This window comes from Ochotona curzoniae, unplaced genomic scaffold (genome assembly GCF_017591425.1).
Source record: "Ochotona curzoniae isolate NIBS_2020 unplaced genomic scaffold, NIBS_Ocur_1.0 contig_2754, whole genome shotgun sequence".
Taxonomy (NCBI): Eukaryota; Metazoa; Chordata; class Mammalia; order Lagomorpha; family Ochotonidae; genus Ochotona; species Ochotona curzoniae.
In genome coordinates this window covers 34,777,036-34,793,356 of record NW_024465582.1, presented here as the reverse complement: position 1 = coordinate 34,793,356, position 16,321 = coordinate 34,777,036, and the positions used below count along the sequence as shown (strand labels likewise).

At 45.3% G+C, this 16,321-nt stretch overlaps 1 protein-coding gene across 1 annotated transcript; it reads right to left on the bottom strand.

The window, feature by feature from the left end:
- Positions 1-11,208: 11,208 nt before the first annotated feature.
- LOC121154594 (zinc finger protein 260-like) lies at positions 11,209-14,977 on the bottom strand. The gene has a single exon (XM_040977628.1). The coding sequence runs from the start codon at positions 14,915-14,917 to the stop codon at positions 12,593-12,595; it is 2,325 nt and encodes a 774-aa protein (XP_040833562.1). The 5' UTR covers positions 14,918-14,977; the 3' UTR covers positions 11,209-12,592.
- Between the last annotated feature and the right edge of the window lie 1,344 nt (positions 14,978-16,321).

Here is a 16,321-nt window from a genome sequence, read left to right as displayed (position 1 = left end):
TGGAAGATATGTCCTGCCATCAGGGAGAAGCAAACAAAAAGCTGGAAGTAGAGCTGGATCAGTCCCAAAAAAAAGTATTCAAGCATTGAATGACACTATTAAGAGGGCTAATATGAGAGTTATGTGAGTCCCAGAAGGTGCAGAAAGAGCAACTGTTTTTACAAATATATTCAATGAAATAATAAGGGAAAATTGCCCTATCTGGAGAAAGAATTGGGAAACAAGATCCAGGAGGGGCACAGAACGTCTAACAAGCTTGACCAAAAGCAATCTTCACCACGACACATGATAATCAAGCTCTCTTCAATTGAACATAAGGAAAAGGTCCTGAAATGTGAACATGGAAAAATCAACTGACAAAGAAATGCTAATTAAACTCACAGAACACCTTTCACAGGAAACTCTACAGGCAAGAAGAGAATGGAGTGACATATTCCAGATTCTAAAATTTAAAAAAAAAGTCAGCCTAAGATAAATTATCCAGCAAAGCTTTCTTTTGTTTTTGAAAATGAAATACATTTTTTCCACAGTAAGAAATGTTAAAAGAATTTGCTTCTTCCAAACCTGTCCTACAAAGGATACTTCAAGATATTCTCTTCACAGAGAAGAGGAATAGCACCCACCAAAAACAAAGGCAGATGGGAAGAACATCCCAGGAAAATGACAACAGAAGACTACACCAATGAACAACCCATTCCTAAATGACAGGACCAAAGTCTGATCCATACAAATTAACCCTGAATATAAATGGTTTAAGCTCAAATAAATGTCATAGATTAGTAGACTGGATTAAAATAAAAACACAACCCATCTATTTATTGTCTAGAAGAGACACACTTCACCAACAAAAATCAGCAGAAACTATATCACATGGAATTTGATGTTTCCTAATGTTAGTTTCATCTCTTCAAAACACTTTCTTCTGATTAGATCAGTCAATGACTCACAGATCATACAGTAACATCATTTTCTTCAAGAAGGTTCTTGATTTTCATTTCTTCAGCTACACATTAGTCATTTAGTAGCATGTCATTTAACTTCATGGTGTTATTAATTTCTTTTTTCTTCCTGATGTTGATTTTGTTTTGTGGCTCTTCGTTTAAGGGGATGTACAGTTGTGAAATGGAGACTAACATCCAGATGTGAGGATACAATGCAGTATGTAGCTGTGTAATAGAAACTGTCATATCTAGTAACATGTCATTTAACTTCATGGCATTGAAAATTTCTATTTTTCTTTCTATTGTTGATTTTGTATGATGACTTTTCATTTCAGGAGATATACAGTAGCTGTGAAATGGAGACTAACATCCAGATGTGAGGATACACTGCAGTATGCATTTCTACTTCCAGACAAAGATGGACTTGCAATGAAACTGTTTACTATGTCTTCACAACTGGATTCTGGACTCTCTGCCATAGTCTATTTCCAGAATGATGGACAAATGAGGGTTTATGAAGAACTGAACTTTAGTAATGATATAGAGGAAATAGGCTGGGGAGGGGGGAATAAGGGAAATACCAGAAGCATATGGAACTGTATCATAAAATGATAATAATAGAAAATGTAAAATTAAAAAAATTACAATCAATTGATTAAAAATACTTTTTACTTTTTACTTTTAGTAACATGAGCATGCTGTTTTTTTTCAGATGGTTTATAAATATGGGTAGAGTCAGATTTTAAACATTTGTGATGGGAATCATAAACTGATTAACCAACAAGAGGAGGCCCCTGTTAATTCACATGGAATTTGAAACAGATCTAATTTATGCCTGACTATACCAAGACAAAATAGGAAACATACCTCAGACAAGTATGTCTGATTGTTCAAGTAATTTTTCTGTTACAGAAAACTCTAAAAGTTAGTTGACAATGAGTAAAAAAGTATAAACATTTCTAACCAGAAAACACAAGAAATAATGTATTCTCACAATTTAAAATATTTCTGAAGTAATTGTACCTGGAAAAATGGCATAAAATTAGTATTTATTATGAAGTCAGCTTTTACTTAATCTCAAGGAGTATAGAGGCCAAGCAGCAAAAATGTCAAACAAAAGTTTCTTTTTCTCATTTTCTTTTATTTATTGTTATTTATTTACATTTTTAAATACAATGCACATATACCCCAGGGGATTATTAGAGTAGAGCTGTATTTTAACAAAAACATAGACATTGAGACAGACAAGTGGCCATCATACTCGCACAATTTAGAAATTTGATGGGCCATAATGGTGTCTCCTATGGACCAAGACATATGAAGCTGTGCTGTATCCATTCTTCAGGATTCCAGATGTGTTCTTTAACAGAAACAGATTAGATGCTGTGATATTTGCTTATGGGTAAAGGTCAGTGCAAATCCTGTGAGCCAGGAAGCCGGGAGAGTTTTTTCGGGCCCTGATAATCACCATGGTATTGCCCTCATCCCCCAGACAACTGTGGAGGTTTTGGGAGCTCAGGATGGCCACTGCCTTCTGACTGAAGCCCCCAAAATGCCAAAGGATATGAGAGAGATCATGTCAGACAAGTTTAGCATGCACTAAGGAGTCTTTGTTAACCACGTTTGGTGACAGTAGTACACACTAGAGATCAGTAAATGAAAAATAACCATGATAACTTAGTTTGAATTGAAACTCTGAGAGTGAAAAACAATTATTACTGTGAAAATCATACATTAAGCTGAAGAAGTGTTCTGGTTTCTTTTAGGAACATAAATCATTTTTAGGGATGTATAGTGAAAAACCTAGACACATTGACAAAACTGTGAACATTAATCACTTTTTCCTGGCTTTTTCTCCAACACTTTTTTTACTTATTTGTTTGCTTTAATATTTGTAGTCACATATGTAAAGAAAGTAAATAGGTGTTTTTCCCCCATTGTTTACACATTTTGTTATTCTCTTCCTGTATCTGGTGGAGGGGAAGACACAATAGGAGAGACCATGACCCCATTCCCCAGTACCCAATATCATCTCAGGGTCCCTGCTGTGGAGCATGTTCTGAGGGCTCCACTTAAGTGATTTTGACAGTTCTGAGAAGCTGTTGATATCACTACACACAGGATGAGGAAGCCCAAAAGCAATTGGCTGACATAATCAGGACATAGTTTATTTGCCTAGAAGTTTGCTGTCAAGTTTCACTGGGGCAGTTGATCAATTTATTCTGCCCTCATTCCTCTGTACACCACTGGGTACTGTTGTGGTCCAACCCAACTCTGCCCACGACTTACTCAGCCTCATGTACACCAGGAGGAGCAAATGCCCAGTCAAACCAAACCCAAAGTAAACCTCACTGACCTGGCCCACAGCTCTGATTCCTGTGCCTGCCAACATGTGCAGTGGATTGGTCTGGTCTATCCCACATCCCATTCAGCTCTTGTGTTCATCATTGCATATTGAAGCCTAACTCGACCCAATCTATTCTACTCTTTAATCGACACTTATTCCAGTGGGTCCAACCATCTGTCCAGTCAGGTCCATCCCCAGTCCTGGGTTCTCAGCTCACCGGTGGGAGTGGCAACCCATCTGAGAGGTTCCCACAGCCTTCCAGCTGGAACCACACCCTGCCCCAGTTCTTACACTCTCACGGTGGGTCTGCAGTCTAGCTCAACAGGGCTTGCCCCCAAGCCCAGCATTTACCAGCCTCTACAGCAGCGAAGCCTAACCCACCTGTCCTCACTTCAGCTCATTCCTGAACCAGTGAATATAATCAGCTAGCCCAGCCTGCTCTGCCCCCAAACCCAGGCTGCATGTAGGCCAATAGGTAATGTATTCCTGTGCAGCATGGGTTTTCCCCCAGCTCCAGTTGAAACACTTATCAACAGTGTCTCAGTTACATTTTTCCATTTTTTTAAATTTCATTTTTAACAACTTTACACATTTAATTAGGGCACAAAGACTCAAGGGCTACAGGAAAGTGGGTAAGACTATTGTTTCCACATGTTTTTCCTATATCTCGGGTAAAGGGGAGGATAAAGTAACAAGTCCCATCCAGTCTCCCATCCATCCCAAGTCTCAGATGTCGAGCATACACTGAGGGTCTTGCTCAAGTGGTTCTACAATTATGGATTGCTGGTAGTCTTGCCATTTCCAAGCATGATGAGGTCACTGAGGATTCCTCTTATTGATATAGGCAGTCTTAGAGTCTCCACTTGGGCTGGACAAGTTGATTGATTTGTTCTGTCTGATGTCTTTTTCTGGATAGGGTTCAGAGTCCAGAAGCTCCATTGGGGAGATCCCAAAAGAAACTTTGTCTGAGATGAACCCATACCAGATTCTTGTGTGTACTTGCAACTACAGGGCTTGGTATAGTCCATCAACCCAATCAGCTGGTGGTTGCAATTGCTGGGTCAGTTCTGTTTCCATTCATGTCTTGCACTGCAAACAGTGGGTGTTGCAGTCCAGCCAGATACCACCCAGTGCACACTTGGCCCTCACATAAACTATTGGGAGCTTCAGCTTAGTTAGAGCGACCCACAATAACACCCACCAGGTTTCCGTAATGACAGTATGTGTAGCAGACTAGTCCAGTCTGTCCCACATCCCATTCAGCTCTCCTACATATCAATGGGCTTTGAAGCCTAGTTCAACTCAACCAGTGCCACTATCCAGCCCACACACAAGCTGTTGGGTGCCCTTCTGTCTAGCCACCCCTGCAACTGTCCTGGTTTTCGTGCTCTGCAGTGGGAGTGGTAATCCAAGAGGGAGGAGCCCACTATTTCCCTACTTGGCCAGTCCCACTCCTGGATTTTGCACTCTCCAGGTGGTACTGTAATTTTTTTTTCTTTTAGATTTATTTCTTCTTTGGAAAGGCAGATGTACAGAAAGGAGGAGAGACATAGAAGAAGACCTTTTGTCCGATGATTCATTCCTCAACTGACCACAACATCCAGTGCTGTGCCAATCTGAAGGCAGTAACCAGGTGCTCCTCTGGGTCTCCCACGCGGGTTCCCAAGGTTTTGGGTCATCCTCAACTGCTCTCCCAGGCCACAAGCAGGGATGGAAAGTGGAGCTGCCAGGATTAGAACCAGAACCATTATGCGATTCCAACATGTTCAAAATAAAGACTTTAACCATTATGCTCTTGTGCCAGGCCCGGTTCTGGAATTAAACTTGACAGTTTTTGAATCCAGTGTAAGCCCCTGACAGCTGATGCTGCTACAAAGCTCAAAGAAATGTCACCCACTCTAATTTTTTGCTGCACTAGTAAGAACAATCAGCCCAAGCTGTCTTTTCCCTGATCTAGGGCACATGAGGCTGAAAGGTGTTGTAGCACTGTCTGGTCTGGTCTGCACCCATCCTAGCTCATGTTGTTCAGTGGGAGTGGTTCTGCAGAAGGGTAGGCCATATTCTCCCCATCTGGCTCTGCCCTATATCTGCCTTGTTCTCAATGTGCTCTTGGGCTTTATGGCCACATGCAGTACAAGTCACCCCACTTTGGCATTCCAGTATGTGCACTGGATTTTCTCTCAACCAAACATGGCACAACTGTTCCAGCTCTGGAGCTCAGATTCACGGTGGATGATGTGAACTGATTCAGGTTGGACTGCCCCCAACCAATGCTAAATGTATGCCAATGGGATACTTTCCATGGAGTAATCTGGGTGTGACACATCCTGGTCTGTTCCTGATCTGCACCAAATGCACCTGCATGTGGGTACCATATTTTGGCCTGATCGGAGCTGCTCCCCAACTTGGTCATGGCACTCACATGCAGGAACTAGGTCCCTACAGAAGACTTCCCCAAGCCCCCTCCACCACGATATGTTCCAAGGCCAGATCTCACACGTATCAGTGGGTCCATGGACCAGCCCTTCTTAGCTCACTTCCTGTTCCTCAGGAACGGTGGTCTTTCCTGACTGCTCCTCACCCATTCCAGGTCTTGTTTGGGGCACTACAACCCAGCCAAGCCTGGTTCGGTTCACATCCAGACACAGCTCACACATGGCTCAGCAGGGCCAGAGACCTAGCCTAGTCTGTCGTACACTTACCCTTGTTCTCACAAGCACCAGTGGGTGCTGGAGTCTAGCCCAGTCCAGCGCATCTCAGACCCAGCCGACAAGCATGTCAAGGGATCCTTCAGCTACATCAAGGAGCAGATCATTCCTGGAACCCTGACCCTCATGCTCATCAATCAACGGGGATCAGAACCATAGGCCTGGGCATCCCCATTGCTCCCCAACCAGACCTGTTTCCCTTCTCACATCTCCCACATGCCTCTGGTTGCTCTGAACCGCCTGCTCTGGTCCATCATCTCTCTTAACCTTTGCCTTTGGATGCTGCCAGGTGGGCTCAACTACCCAGCCCCAGTCCCAACTCTCACTGCCAGGTCCTGCCACCTGGCCTTGCTCAGTCTGCTCCCATCCCTGGCTCATGTCAACCAGTAGGTGTGATGTCCTACCTCAGCATGAGCTGCACTGCAGCCTGGTTTCTGCACTCACCAGTGGGCTAAGGTCTGCTCTGCCCTGCCTGGTCCACCCCCTGAGAAAACCAACCCACACATTTACCAACAGATGGGGCTCCCCTGCCTGGCTTTCCTGACACCTGGGACTGAAACATGTGCTCTCCAGTGGCAGTTATGGCCCCACAGGGGGTTTTCCAGTGTTCTCCCACTTGACCCACACACACACACACACACACATCTCACATGTACCAGCAGTTGCTAGGCCCTCTCTGAGCATGGCTTGGCCTCCATCTCGGCCTTTCTATGAGGTGGAGGATGATGCGGGCCAGCCCATCTGACACCCTGTTTTAGGATGGATGCAGATGCAAGATCAGACCTGCCCAAACTCTTTTCAGCACCAGTTCCTGGGAGTGCTGCTGGGTTCCATGTTCACACCTCATTCAGCCAGTCACCACCCCAACTCTTGAGCTAACCAGTGGGACTTGTATCTCCATAGAGTTTGGCCCACATTTCCCCTGCAGTATTAGCCCCCGGACATGGGACTCTCGCACGCTGCGTACTGATGTGACTTGGCCCCTGTTCCTACACTCCATCAGGCACTGGGATCTAGCTCTGCTAGACAGGCCCCACAGCCATAGCTTTCATGTGGGGTGGCAGGTGTCTGTCAGCGAGGCTGTGTGCCTACAAGTGCATCTCAGGACTGTCATGTGGGCTGGTGAATCAGTCTGAGCCACACAGAGAGATCTTCCAATCTCCTCCATACCACCAAGTCTCAGTCCCCAACTTACCAGTCAGTATAGTGGCCCTGTTCTTGGGCATCCCTCAGAATTCATTCCTCACTTACCTGCTTGGATGGTATCCCTAGCCATGCCTGCCCCTAGGCAACAATTCAGCACCACCTAGTCCCCAAAGCTCCAATTGGGTTGGCTAGTGGACAATGCCCAGCATCCACTCAGGAATGCACTGGCTTCCGCAGTGAATGATGCAGGCTGCTTTGGAAGCATTTGGGAGCGGAGCGCACACTGAAGGCCATTTAAGCATTTGGGGGTAGGAAATGGTCTTGGGCAGGTGATCCCAAGGATCCAGGCCAGGCATGCAAGCCTCACTGCATCTCCCACCCCTGCAGCTTACAAACCTGACAAGCACTGAGTAGACAAGCCCCAGGACACAGGCCAGATGACCTGAGTCCGGCTGGATGCCCCACTCCTGCAGCTCACAAACTGCACCCCCTTCCAGGGAAGCCCAAGGACCTGAGGCAAATGACTCAAACCCCATCAGATCCTGCACCCTTGGGCATCACAAACCCAACACCCACCTCACAGGCAGGTTCCTTGATCTGGGCTAGGTGACCCAAGTCCTGCCGGTTCTCTCCTCACCCCAGGGGCTCACAAATGCACACCTCAGCACACGGGTGAGTCCCAGAACCTGAGCCAAGCTACCTGGAGTCTTGTCAGATCCCATGGCCCTGGGACTCATGAATCTGAACCCTGCTGGCACCAGACTAGCATGCCTCAGCTCAGCATCCAAATCTGATTTGTGTAACCTGATCTTGCCTCTACTGCTCCCTGTTCTACCTCCTGCTGCTGTGCTGGTCGATCCTGCAGCCTATGCCAGTCCAGCCTGATTCTTGTCCTGACCCTAATGGGAACTGGCTGGTGTGGCAGCCCAATCTGGCTCCTCCTTCTCCTTGCCCTGGTTCTCAGATCTGCCAGTGGGTGTTATGAACTGGCCCAGTCTGCTCTGTCCCCAGATCTGACCCATAAGTATGCCTGCAGGTACTGGCACCTGGCGTTCTCTGGGCTGCTCTTTGCCTTGCTTCTTGTGCGCACCTGCAGGGACTGCTTCGGGATGAAGCAGTTTCCCAAGCGCCTCCATCAAGTCTCCCAGTGGCAGTTCTCAGGCACCCCACTGGGTCCTTGGCTCAGGTTGATCTTGTCTATCTCCTGTCGTGGCAAGAACGGTGGCCTTGCTCAACTGGTCCACACCCAAGTAGCATCAGGTTTTACAGACTGAGGGCCACGTCGGATAAGGGAAGAGGGTTTGAGCAATTTACATATTGGTTGTGGGAGTTCCCCTAGTTCTATCTGTAGATCTTCTGTAGTTGTTCCCACACCTTTGATTGGCAGTATCTCCCTCTTTTATAAGCCAAGCCTATAGACCCAATCCGAAGATATAGTTCAAAACTTCAAACACCTGGAAAAATATGTGCATAGCAACATACAATGTAAATCTATATCTGCATAATGTAAAATGTCAATCAACACTCTGAATGTTCAAATGTATCTTTTGATTGATTGATTGATTGATTGCAAAGTCAGAGAGATAGAGAGGAGAAGAGACAGAGAGGAAGATCTTCCATCTGATGATTCACTTCCCAAGTGAGCGCCACGGCCCATGCTATGCCGATCCGAAGTCAGGATCCAGGAACTTCTTCCAGGTCTTCGACACGGGTGCAGGTTCCTAAGGCTTTGGGATGTGCTCAACTGCTCTCCCAGGCCACAAGCAGGGAGCTGTATGGGAAGTGGAGCTGCCAGGATTAGAAGTGGCGCCCATATGGGATCCTGGCGCATTCAAGGTGAGGACTTTAGCTGCTAGGCCACGCCTCCGGGCCCTGAAATGTATCTTGATAGGAGTAAGGCGGAACCTTTTGTGCAGAGAGGAGTGGGGCAGGGCAGGGCAGGGCGGCCTCCAGAGGGCGGGCTGGTGGGTGGGGAGGGCAGGGAAAGCAGGAAGAGCTGTGCCAGGGCTGCCCCTCCCCCAGGCCCACCCAGCCTGCAGATGCAGCTTTTCTGTGGCGTCTGCAGCAGCAGCAGAATCAGCAGCAGCAGCACCCAGAGCAGTGGTGGTGGTGGTGGTGGCAGCCTGTCTGCCCGCGCGGTGTTTCCATCAGATCTCAGCTGTTCCCATCAGTAGCAGCAGCAGCAGCATGGCAGACTACCTGATGAGTGGTGGCTGCACCGTCTACCTGCCCGAGGACAGGTTCACAGCGCAGCAGCTCTTTGCCAGCTCCTAAGGCAGTTCACGTTCAGGGTTAACACACATTGGCGGTCATTCAGTCCTGTCTTTGTCGCAATGGGTTTTTCCTTGATTTAGTCTTCTGTTGTCACTTTGCTGGGATGTTCTTCATATTTGCCTTTGTTTTTGGTGGGTGCTATTCCTCGTCTCTGTCAAGAGAACATCTTGAAGTATCCTTTGTAGGGCAGGTTTGGAAGAGGCAAATTGTTTTGAACTATAGAATTTCATTTCACTTTCAAAGACAAAAGAAAGCTTTGCTGGATATGTTATCTTGGGCCAACAATTTTTTTTTTCCTTTAGACTCTGGAATATGCCACTCCATCCTCTTCTTGCCGATAGTGTTTATTGTGAGAGGGGTCCTGTGAGTTTAATTGGCTTTCCCTTATATGTCAGTTGATTTTTTTTTTTTATGTGCACATGGAAGGATCTTTTCCTTATGTTCAATTGAAGAGAGATTGATTATCATATGTAATGGTGAAGATGGGTTTTGTTCAGCTCGGTTGGAAGTTCTGTGCCGCTCCTGGATGTTGTTTCACAATTCTTTCAACAAATTAGGGCGATTCCCTCCCCTATTATTTCATTGAATATACCTTTAATCCCAGTTTCTCTTTCTGCACCTTCTGGGACTCCCATTGTTCTTATATCAGGCCTCTTCATAGTGTTTTTAAATTCTTGAACTTTTTTTTTTTTTTCGCCTGATTCAGCTCTGCTTCCAGCTTTTTGTTTGTTTCCCCCTGGTGACAGGACATATCTTCCAATTCTGAGGTTCTATCTTCTTCTGCCTCCTTCATTCTGTTTTGGTGACTCTCCACAGTACTTTTAGTTTGCTCCACTGTATTCTTCATTTCACATGTATCAGTTTCCATTTGATTCATTTCCATTGCAACCTATTCCTGAAATTCCTTGAACACCTGCTTTATGTGCTTCTCCTTGTGGATAAGAAGTTTTATACCAAGTGTTTTGAATTCTGTCGCTACCATTCTCTCGATGTCTTCCTCAGTTTACTCTGAGGTTGGCCTAGAGTTTTGTTGCTTTGCAGGGGAGTGTTCAGTAATATTCATTGTGCCTCTGTATCTTCTTTAGCTCTTGGTCATTGTGCTTCCGGTTAGCAGATTCTTCTCCTGGGGGCAGTTTCTAAGTTGTGTCACCCACAGGTCTGCAGTCTGATTTTACTTATTGCAGTTGGTACATGGCTATTTGTTTGCAATCTCTTTTGCCACTCCCTCTAGCAAGTTCCAGGTCGGGGATCTCCTGTTAGATTTCCACCGTAGTCTCTGAAAGCCGCAGCTCCTGGCTCACCAGTATCCACATCCTGTGACACTGTGCTCAGGCTGTGCCGTTGTCTGTAACAACCTTTCTCCGACTTGTGGTTTGAGCAGGTCCCAGGACTAGGGAGATATCAGGTGACCTATATATCTAGGTTGTTGGTGGTGCGGATCCAAGAACTGATTCTTGTGTGTGTTTGCCAAGACATGGTCTGGCACAGTCCATCACCCAAATCAGCCTGTGCACACGATGGTAGTTGGCAATTGCTGGCTCAGTTCTGTCTCTAACCCAGTGTTTTACGCAAACCAATGGGTGTTAAATTCCAGCCTGAAACTGCCCACCACATATTCAGCCTTCATGCCAACCAGTGCAAGCTGATGCCTACTTGGAGCGACCCACACTAAACACCACATAGTGGTGGTTACACTCTACCCTGGTTCCCATGCTTGCCACTATGTACAGCTGACTGGTCTCATCTGTCCCATATACAAATTGACTCTTTTACATCTCAAGGGGCATTCAAGCCCGGTTCATCCCAACCAGCCCCACTATCCTGTCCACATAATTGCCAGCCGGTGCCAGCATCTGTCTAGCCATGACTATGTCTGACAGAATCCGGGCCCTGTGCCAGCATCTGCCAGCTATTGCCTTGGAAATCCCCAACCAACCTATACCCACACTGGCTTATGCATGTCCCAGGATTGGCACTAAGAGTTCCTTAGCCAGGAGAAAGAGTGGCCGGCCATGAGCAGTCTGTGACCCTTAGCTGAGTACCCAGCACCCCCACTCCCTGCCCCTGGGAGCGTCGGGTGGTGGCCGGACTCTTCTGGGGGTGGCTTGGTCCGCCCCTTCTTCAGCCTCACCCCGGGCCCTGAGAGCTGTGCTTTGACCCTAGGTGTGTTATGATGTTGCTGCCAGGTTCGTGAGCCAAGATCCTATGGTATTCAGAGGTATGTGTGTCAATTGGCCTGTGTCCTTGCCCTGCCTTTGTAGTGAGTGCTAGGTCTGTTAGCATTGGGAGTTGGCGATCCAGTCGGGACTAGGTTGCTTGGCCCAAATCCTTAGGCTCACAAGTGTGATTGATGCTGGGTCCATGTTGCTTGGTTGTAGGGGAACTCGCAGGCCTGCATCTCCTGGCCTTGGCCATTCACCAGTCTGCACAGTTGATGCTGTGTCCATGAGCCCCATTGATGATGGTCCTGTTGGGCCCTGGTTACCTAGCTCAGGTCATGGCACACTTTTGACAACTAATGCTCCTCAGCAAAAAAGTTGGATTCATGGGCAGCTGGCCCAGCCAATATAGAATATTATAACTCACTGAGCCCTGAAGAGGACCTCTGGACCATCACAGAGGGAGGACAGAATAAACTGGAAAACCACCCCAGCCAAACAACGACAACAAATGTCTGGGTGAATGCAGACTCTAAGGTTTACTGTCAGTCAATGGGCATACAAAGTATTCCCTTAAGTCAGTGAGCCTAACAACATATCAGAACTATTGAAAACACCTAGGCAGAACCCTCGGTGTATGCCCCACCTAAGGACCCTGGGCGGTCAGCAGGGGGAGTCTCCATCCCTGGGTACTTGGGTGGTTAAGAGGGTGGGAATGCCTTCTAGTAGTACCCCACCACAGAAACAGGAAGGAGAAAAAGAAAATGTGGAAATGATAGTTTCACACACTTTTGTCCAGTATGCATTCTCTGATGTCTCATTAGGTCTGATTTTGTGCAAAAAACTTTTCCACACTGGCTACATGCATAAAGCTTTTACCCTGTGTGGAATCTGTTAAGTATGATTAGGAATGAATTATCACTAAAACTTTTTCCACGCTGGCAACATTCTTAAGGCTTTTCACTGTTTATGGATTCTCTGATGTGAGCTTAGATGTGATTTCTGAGCTTTTCGGCTTTATTTACATTCATAAGGCTTTTCCCGCGTGTGGATTCTCTGATGTATCCTCAGCTGTGATTTCCAGGAAAAAGCATTTCCACACTGGCTACATTCATAAGGCTTTTCCCCGGTATAGATTCTCTGATGTGAGATTAGATATGATTTCCGGGAAAAAGTTTTTCCACACTGGCTACATTCATAAGGCTTTTCCCCAGTGTGGATTCTCTGGTGTGAGCTTAGATGTGATTTCCGGCAAAACGCTTTTCCACACTGGCTACATTCATAAGGCTTTTCCCCAGTGTGGATTCTCTGATGTGAGCTTAGCTGCAATTTCCAAGAAAAAGCTTTTCCACACTGGCTACATTCATAAGGCTTTTCGCCTGTGTGGATTCTCTGATGTGAGCTTAGCTGTAATTTCCAAGAAAAAGCTTTTCCACACTGGCTACATTCATAAGGCTTTTCGCCTGTGTGGATCCTCTGATGTGACCTTAGATGTGAATTCCAAGAAAAAGTTTTTCCACACTGGCTACATTCATAAGGCTTTTCCCCGGTGTGGATTCTCTGATGTGAGCTTAGATGTGAGTTTCGGGAAAAAGTTTTTCCACACTGGCTACATTCATAAGGCTTTTCCCCAGTGTGGATTCTCTGGTGTGAGCTTAGATGTGATTTCCGGCAAAACGCTTTTCCACACTGGCTACATTCATAAGGCTTTTCCCCAGTGTGGATTCTCTGATGTGAGCTTAGCTGCAATTTCCAAGAAAAAGCTTTTCCACACTGGCTACATTCATAAGGCTTTTCCCCGGTGTGGATTCTCTGATGTGACCTTAGATGTGATTTTTGGGAAAACGCTTTTCCACACTGGCTACATTCATAAGGCTTTTCCCCAGTGTGGATTCTCTGATGTGAGCTTAGATGTGATTTCCGGGAAAAAGCTTTTCCACACTGGCTACATTCATAAGGCTTTTCGCCTGTGTGGATTCTCTGATGTGAGCTTAGCTGTAATTTCCAAGAAAAAGCTTTTCCACACTGGCTACATTCATAAGGCTTTTCGCCTGTGTGGATCCTCTGATGTGACCTTAGATGTGAATTCCAAGAAAAAGTTTTTCCACACTGGCTACATTCATAAGCCTTTTCCCCGGTGTGGATTCTCTGATGTGAGCTTAGATGTGAGTTTCGGGAAAAAGTTTTTCCACACTGGCTACATTCATAAGGCTTTTCCCCAGTGTGGATTCTCTGGTGTGAGCTTAGATGTGATTTCCGGCAAAACGCTTTTCCACACTGGCTACATTCATAAGGCTTTTCCCCAGTGTGGATTCTCTGATGTGAGCTTAGCTGCAATTTCCAAGAAAAAGCTTTTCCACACTGGCTACATTCATAAGGCTTTTCCCCGGTGTGGATTCTCTGATGTGACCTTAGATGTGATTTTTGGGAAAACGCTTTTCCACACTGGCTACATTCATAAGGCTTTTCCCCAGTGTGGATTCTCTGATGTGAGCTTAGATGTGATTTCCGGGAAAAAGCTTTTCCACACTGGCTACATTCATAAGGCTTTTCGCCTGTGTGGATTCTCTGATGTGAGCTTAGCTGTAATTTCCAAGAAAAAGCTTTTCCACACTGGCTACATTCATAAGGCTTTTCGCCTGTGTGGATTCTCTGATGTGACCTTAGATGTGAATTCCAAGAAAAAGTTTTTCCACACTGGCTACATTCATAAGCCTTTTCCCCGGTGTGGATTCTCTGATGTGAGCTTAGATGTGATTTCCGGGAAAAAGCTTTTCCCAGCTCTGTACATTGATTTGCCTTCTCTCCAGTCTGAGCTATCTGCTCTCTAGTGAGTTCTGACTTATGACCTATGTTCTCTTTACATTCATTGCACACATAGAAACTTTCTCCCATGTCAGTTCTCTGATTGGTTGTAAGGTAAGATTTATAGCTAAAAGATTTTTTACAGTAGCCACATATACACTGATGTTTTCCTGCTTGTGGTATCTGGTTTACTTTCACATCTGTTTTATAGATAAGAGCTTTCTCACTCTGGAAATGTTCATGCTGTTTCTCTTCTGATTGTGTTTGCTGCTTTGTGCCAAAGTTAGCATTGTTATGCAACATTTTCCATTCAACCTCAATTTTTTCTCCACAATTGACAGCTTGCTTATGACACGGGTCATTGATGTCAACTTTCTCACACACAACGAATATCTTCTTCCTGGTGAAAGGTTTTGCTTTCCCATTGTGTTCAAAAGACCGCTGACAAATGTGCATCTTGTCATGCTGACTGAGATTTTCCTGAATCAGGACGTTTTGCTCAGGGACATCAGAAGCATGCTTTGTACCAAATGGCATTTCATCAGGCTTCCTAGGAAAAAGGAAGAACACATTTTGAATTGGTTATACTGTATTTCCCTGTCTCCTTTCAAAAGGCACCGTTTGCCCCCACCCCTCTTCCAAGTTCACCTCATCACTATGCAAGTAGAACTTCTGTCTGCATTTCTTTCTCAGTTTCTTTTTCTTTCTTTCTTTTTTTTTTTTTTTTTTAATACTAAGCTTAGGAGAGCTTTCCTAGTAACATTTGCTCTGGTGTGCAACATGGGGCATGAAAAAAGCTTTGTCTGCCTTCTCTCCAGTGGGACTGACCCTGTGAAAATCACCCTTGGCACCCCGTGGCTCTGCAGAAACATGAACACATCCACCAACATCCACACACAATATTTGCCTAGCTATGGCTAAACCTTCAAATGGATTCTACTTTTAGGCAGATAGGAAGCACAGCAGTTTAGGACAAAAAAGGCTCTAATCACAAACTGCCTACTATATGCACCTTTTCTATCCCCTCATTTTTTGTTTTGAAAGCCATGCTCTGGGTGTGTGTATGTTAGAAAAATCCTGAGGGAGGAGTAACAGTCTCCACTTTTCTGCATGGTTTGAAACTCCCAAGGTGGATCCTGAGTGGTTACCACCTAAAATGGCACCCAATTCTGTGCTCCTTTCTCATGCTTTAGGTTGGTTTATCCACAGAAGAGGAGGGATGAGCCTCGTGGAGTCCCAAATTATTTTGCTTTGGTTTGATCTGCTTAAATGACTTATGTGAGTCTTTGGATGACCCCTCTACACTTAACAGCTGAATTGAGAGAAGATTAGTCTCTTTATTTTGTCACTTGTCTCAATTCTACCACCCATGTCCATATGGTTTTCCACCTCTGAGACCTGAACAATCATAGAATGGCAAGGGTACTTTTGGAGATGTGTAGTGGGAGGTATTTCCTGGGAGCTTGACAGAGCCAATAGGAAATGCCTTACCCAAAGTTTGCTGCCTTGACAAGAAAGGGTCTGGGGACACATAAAAACCTAAGACCCTTTTGAGAAATGTTGGTGTCTTTCCCTCCTTCCATTCAATAGTCACCCCATCTACTGACTCTCTGTCAAAAAAATATTATTTCATTCTCTGTTCTTTCTACATTCAACTGGTCACTTTGTAAACAAAACTTCTGTCTGAAAAAGAAAGAAAGAATGAAACACAGAAAGAATGGGAAGAAGGAGGGAAAGAAGGAATGAAGAAAGAAAGAAATCATATTCTTAAGCTTCTTCTTTCTATAAGTTTCATTTCATATTGTGTTGCTATTATGACCACAAGTAATATGAAACCTCTTTGGCAATGCAACTCTCTTTCAGGTTACTCTAATTTTCATAATTACAACTTGCCTGAAGATGATTTCTTGACTTTTCTGATTACCTCCATGCAATTCATTA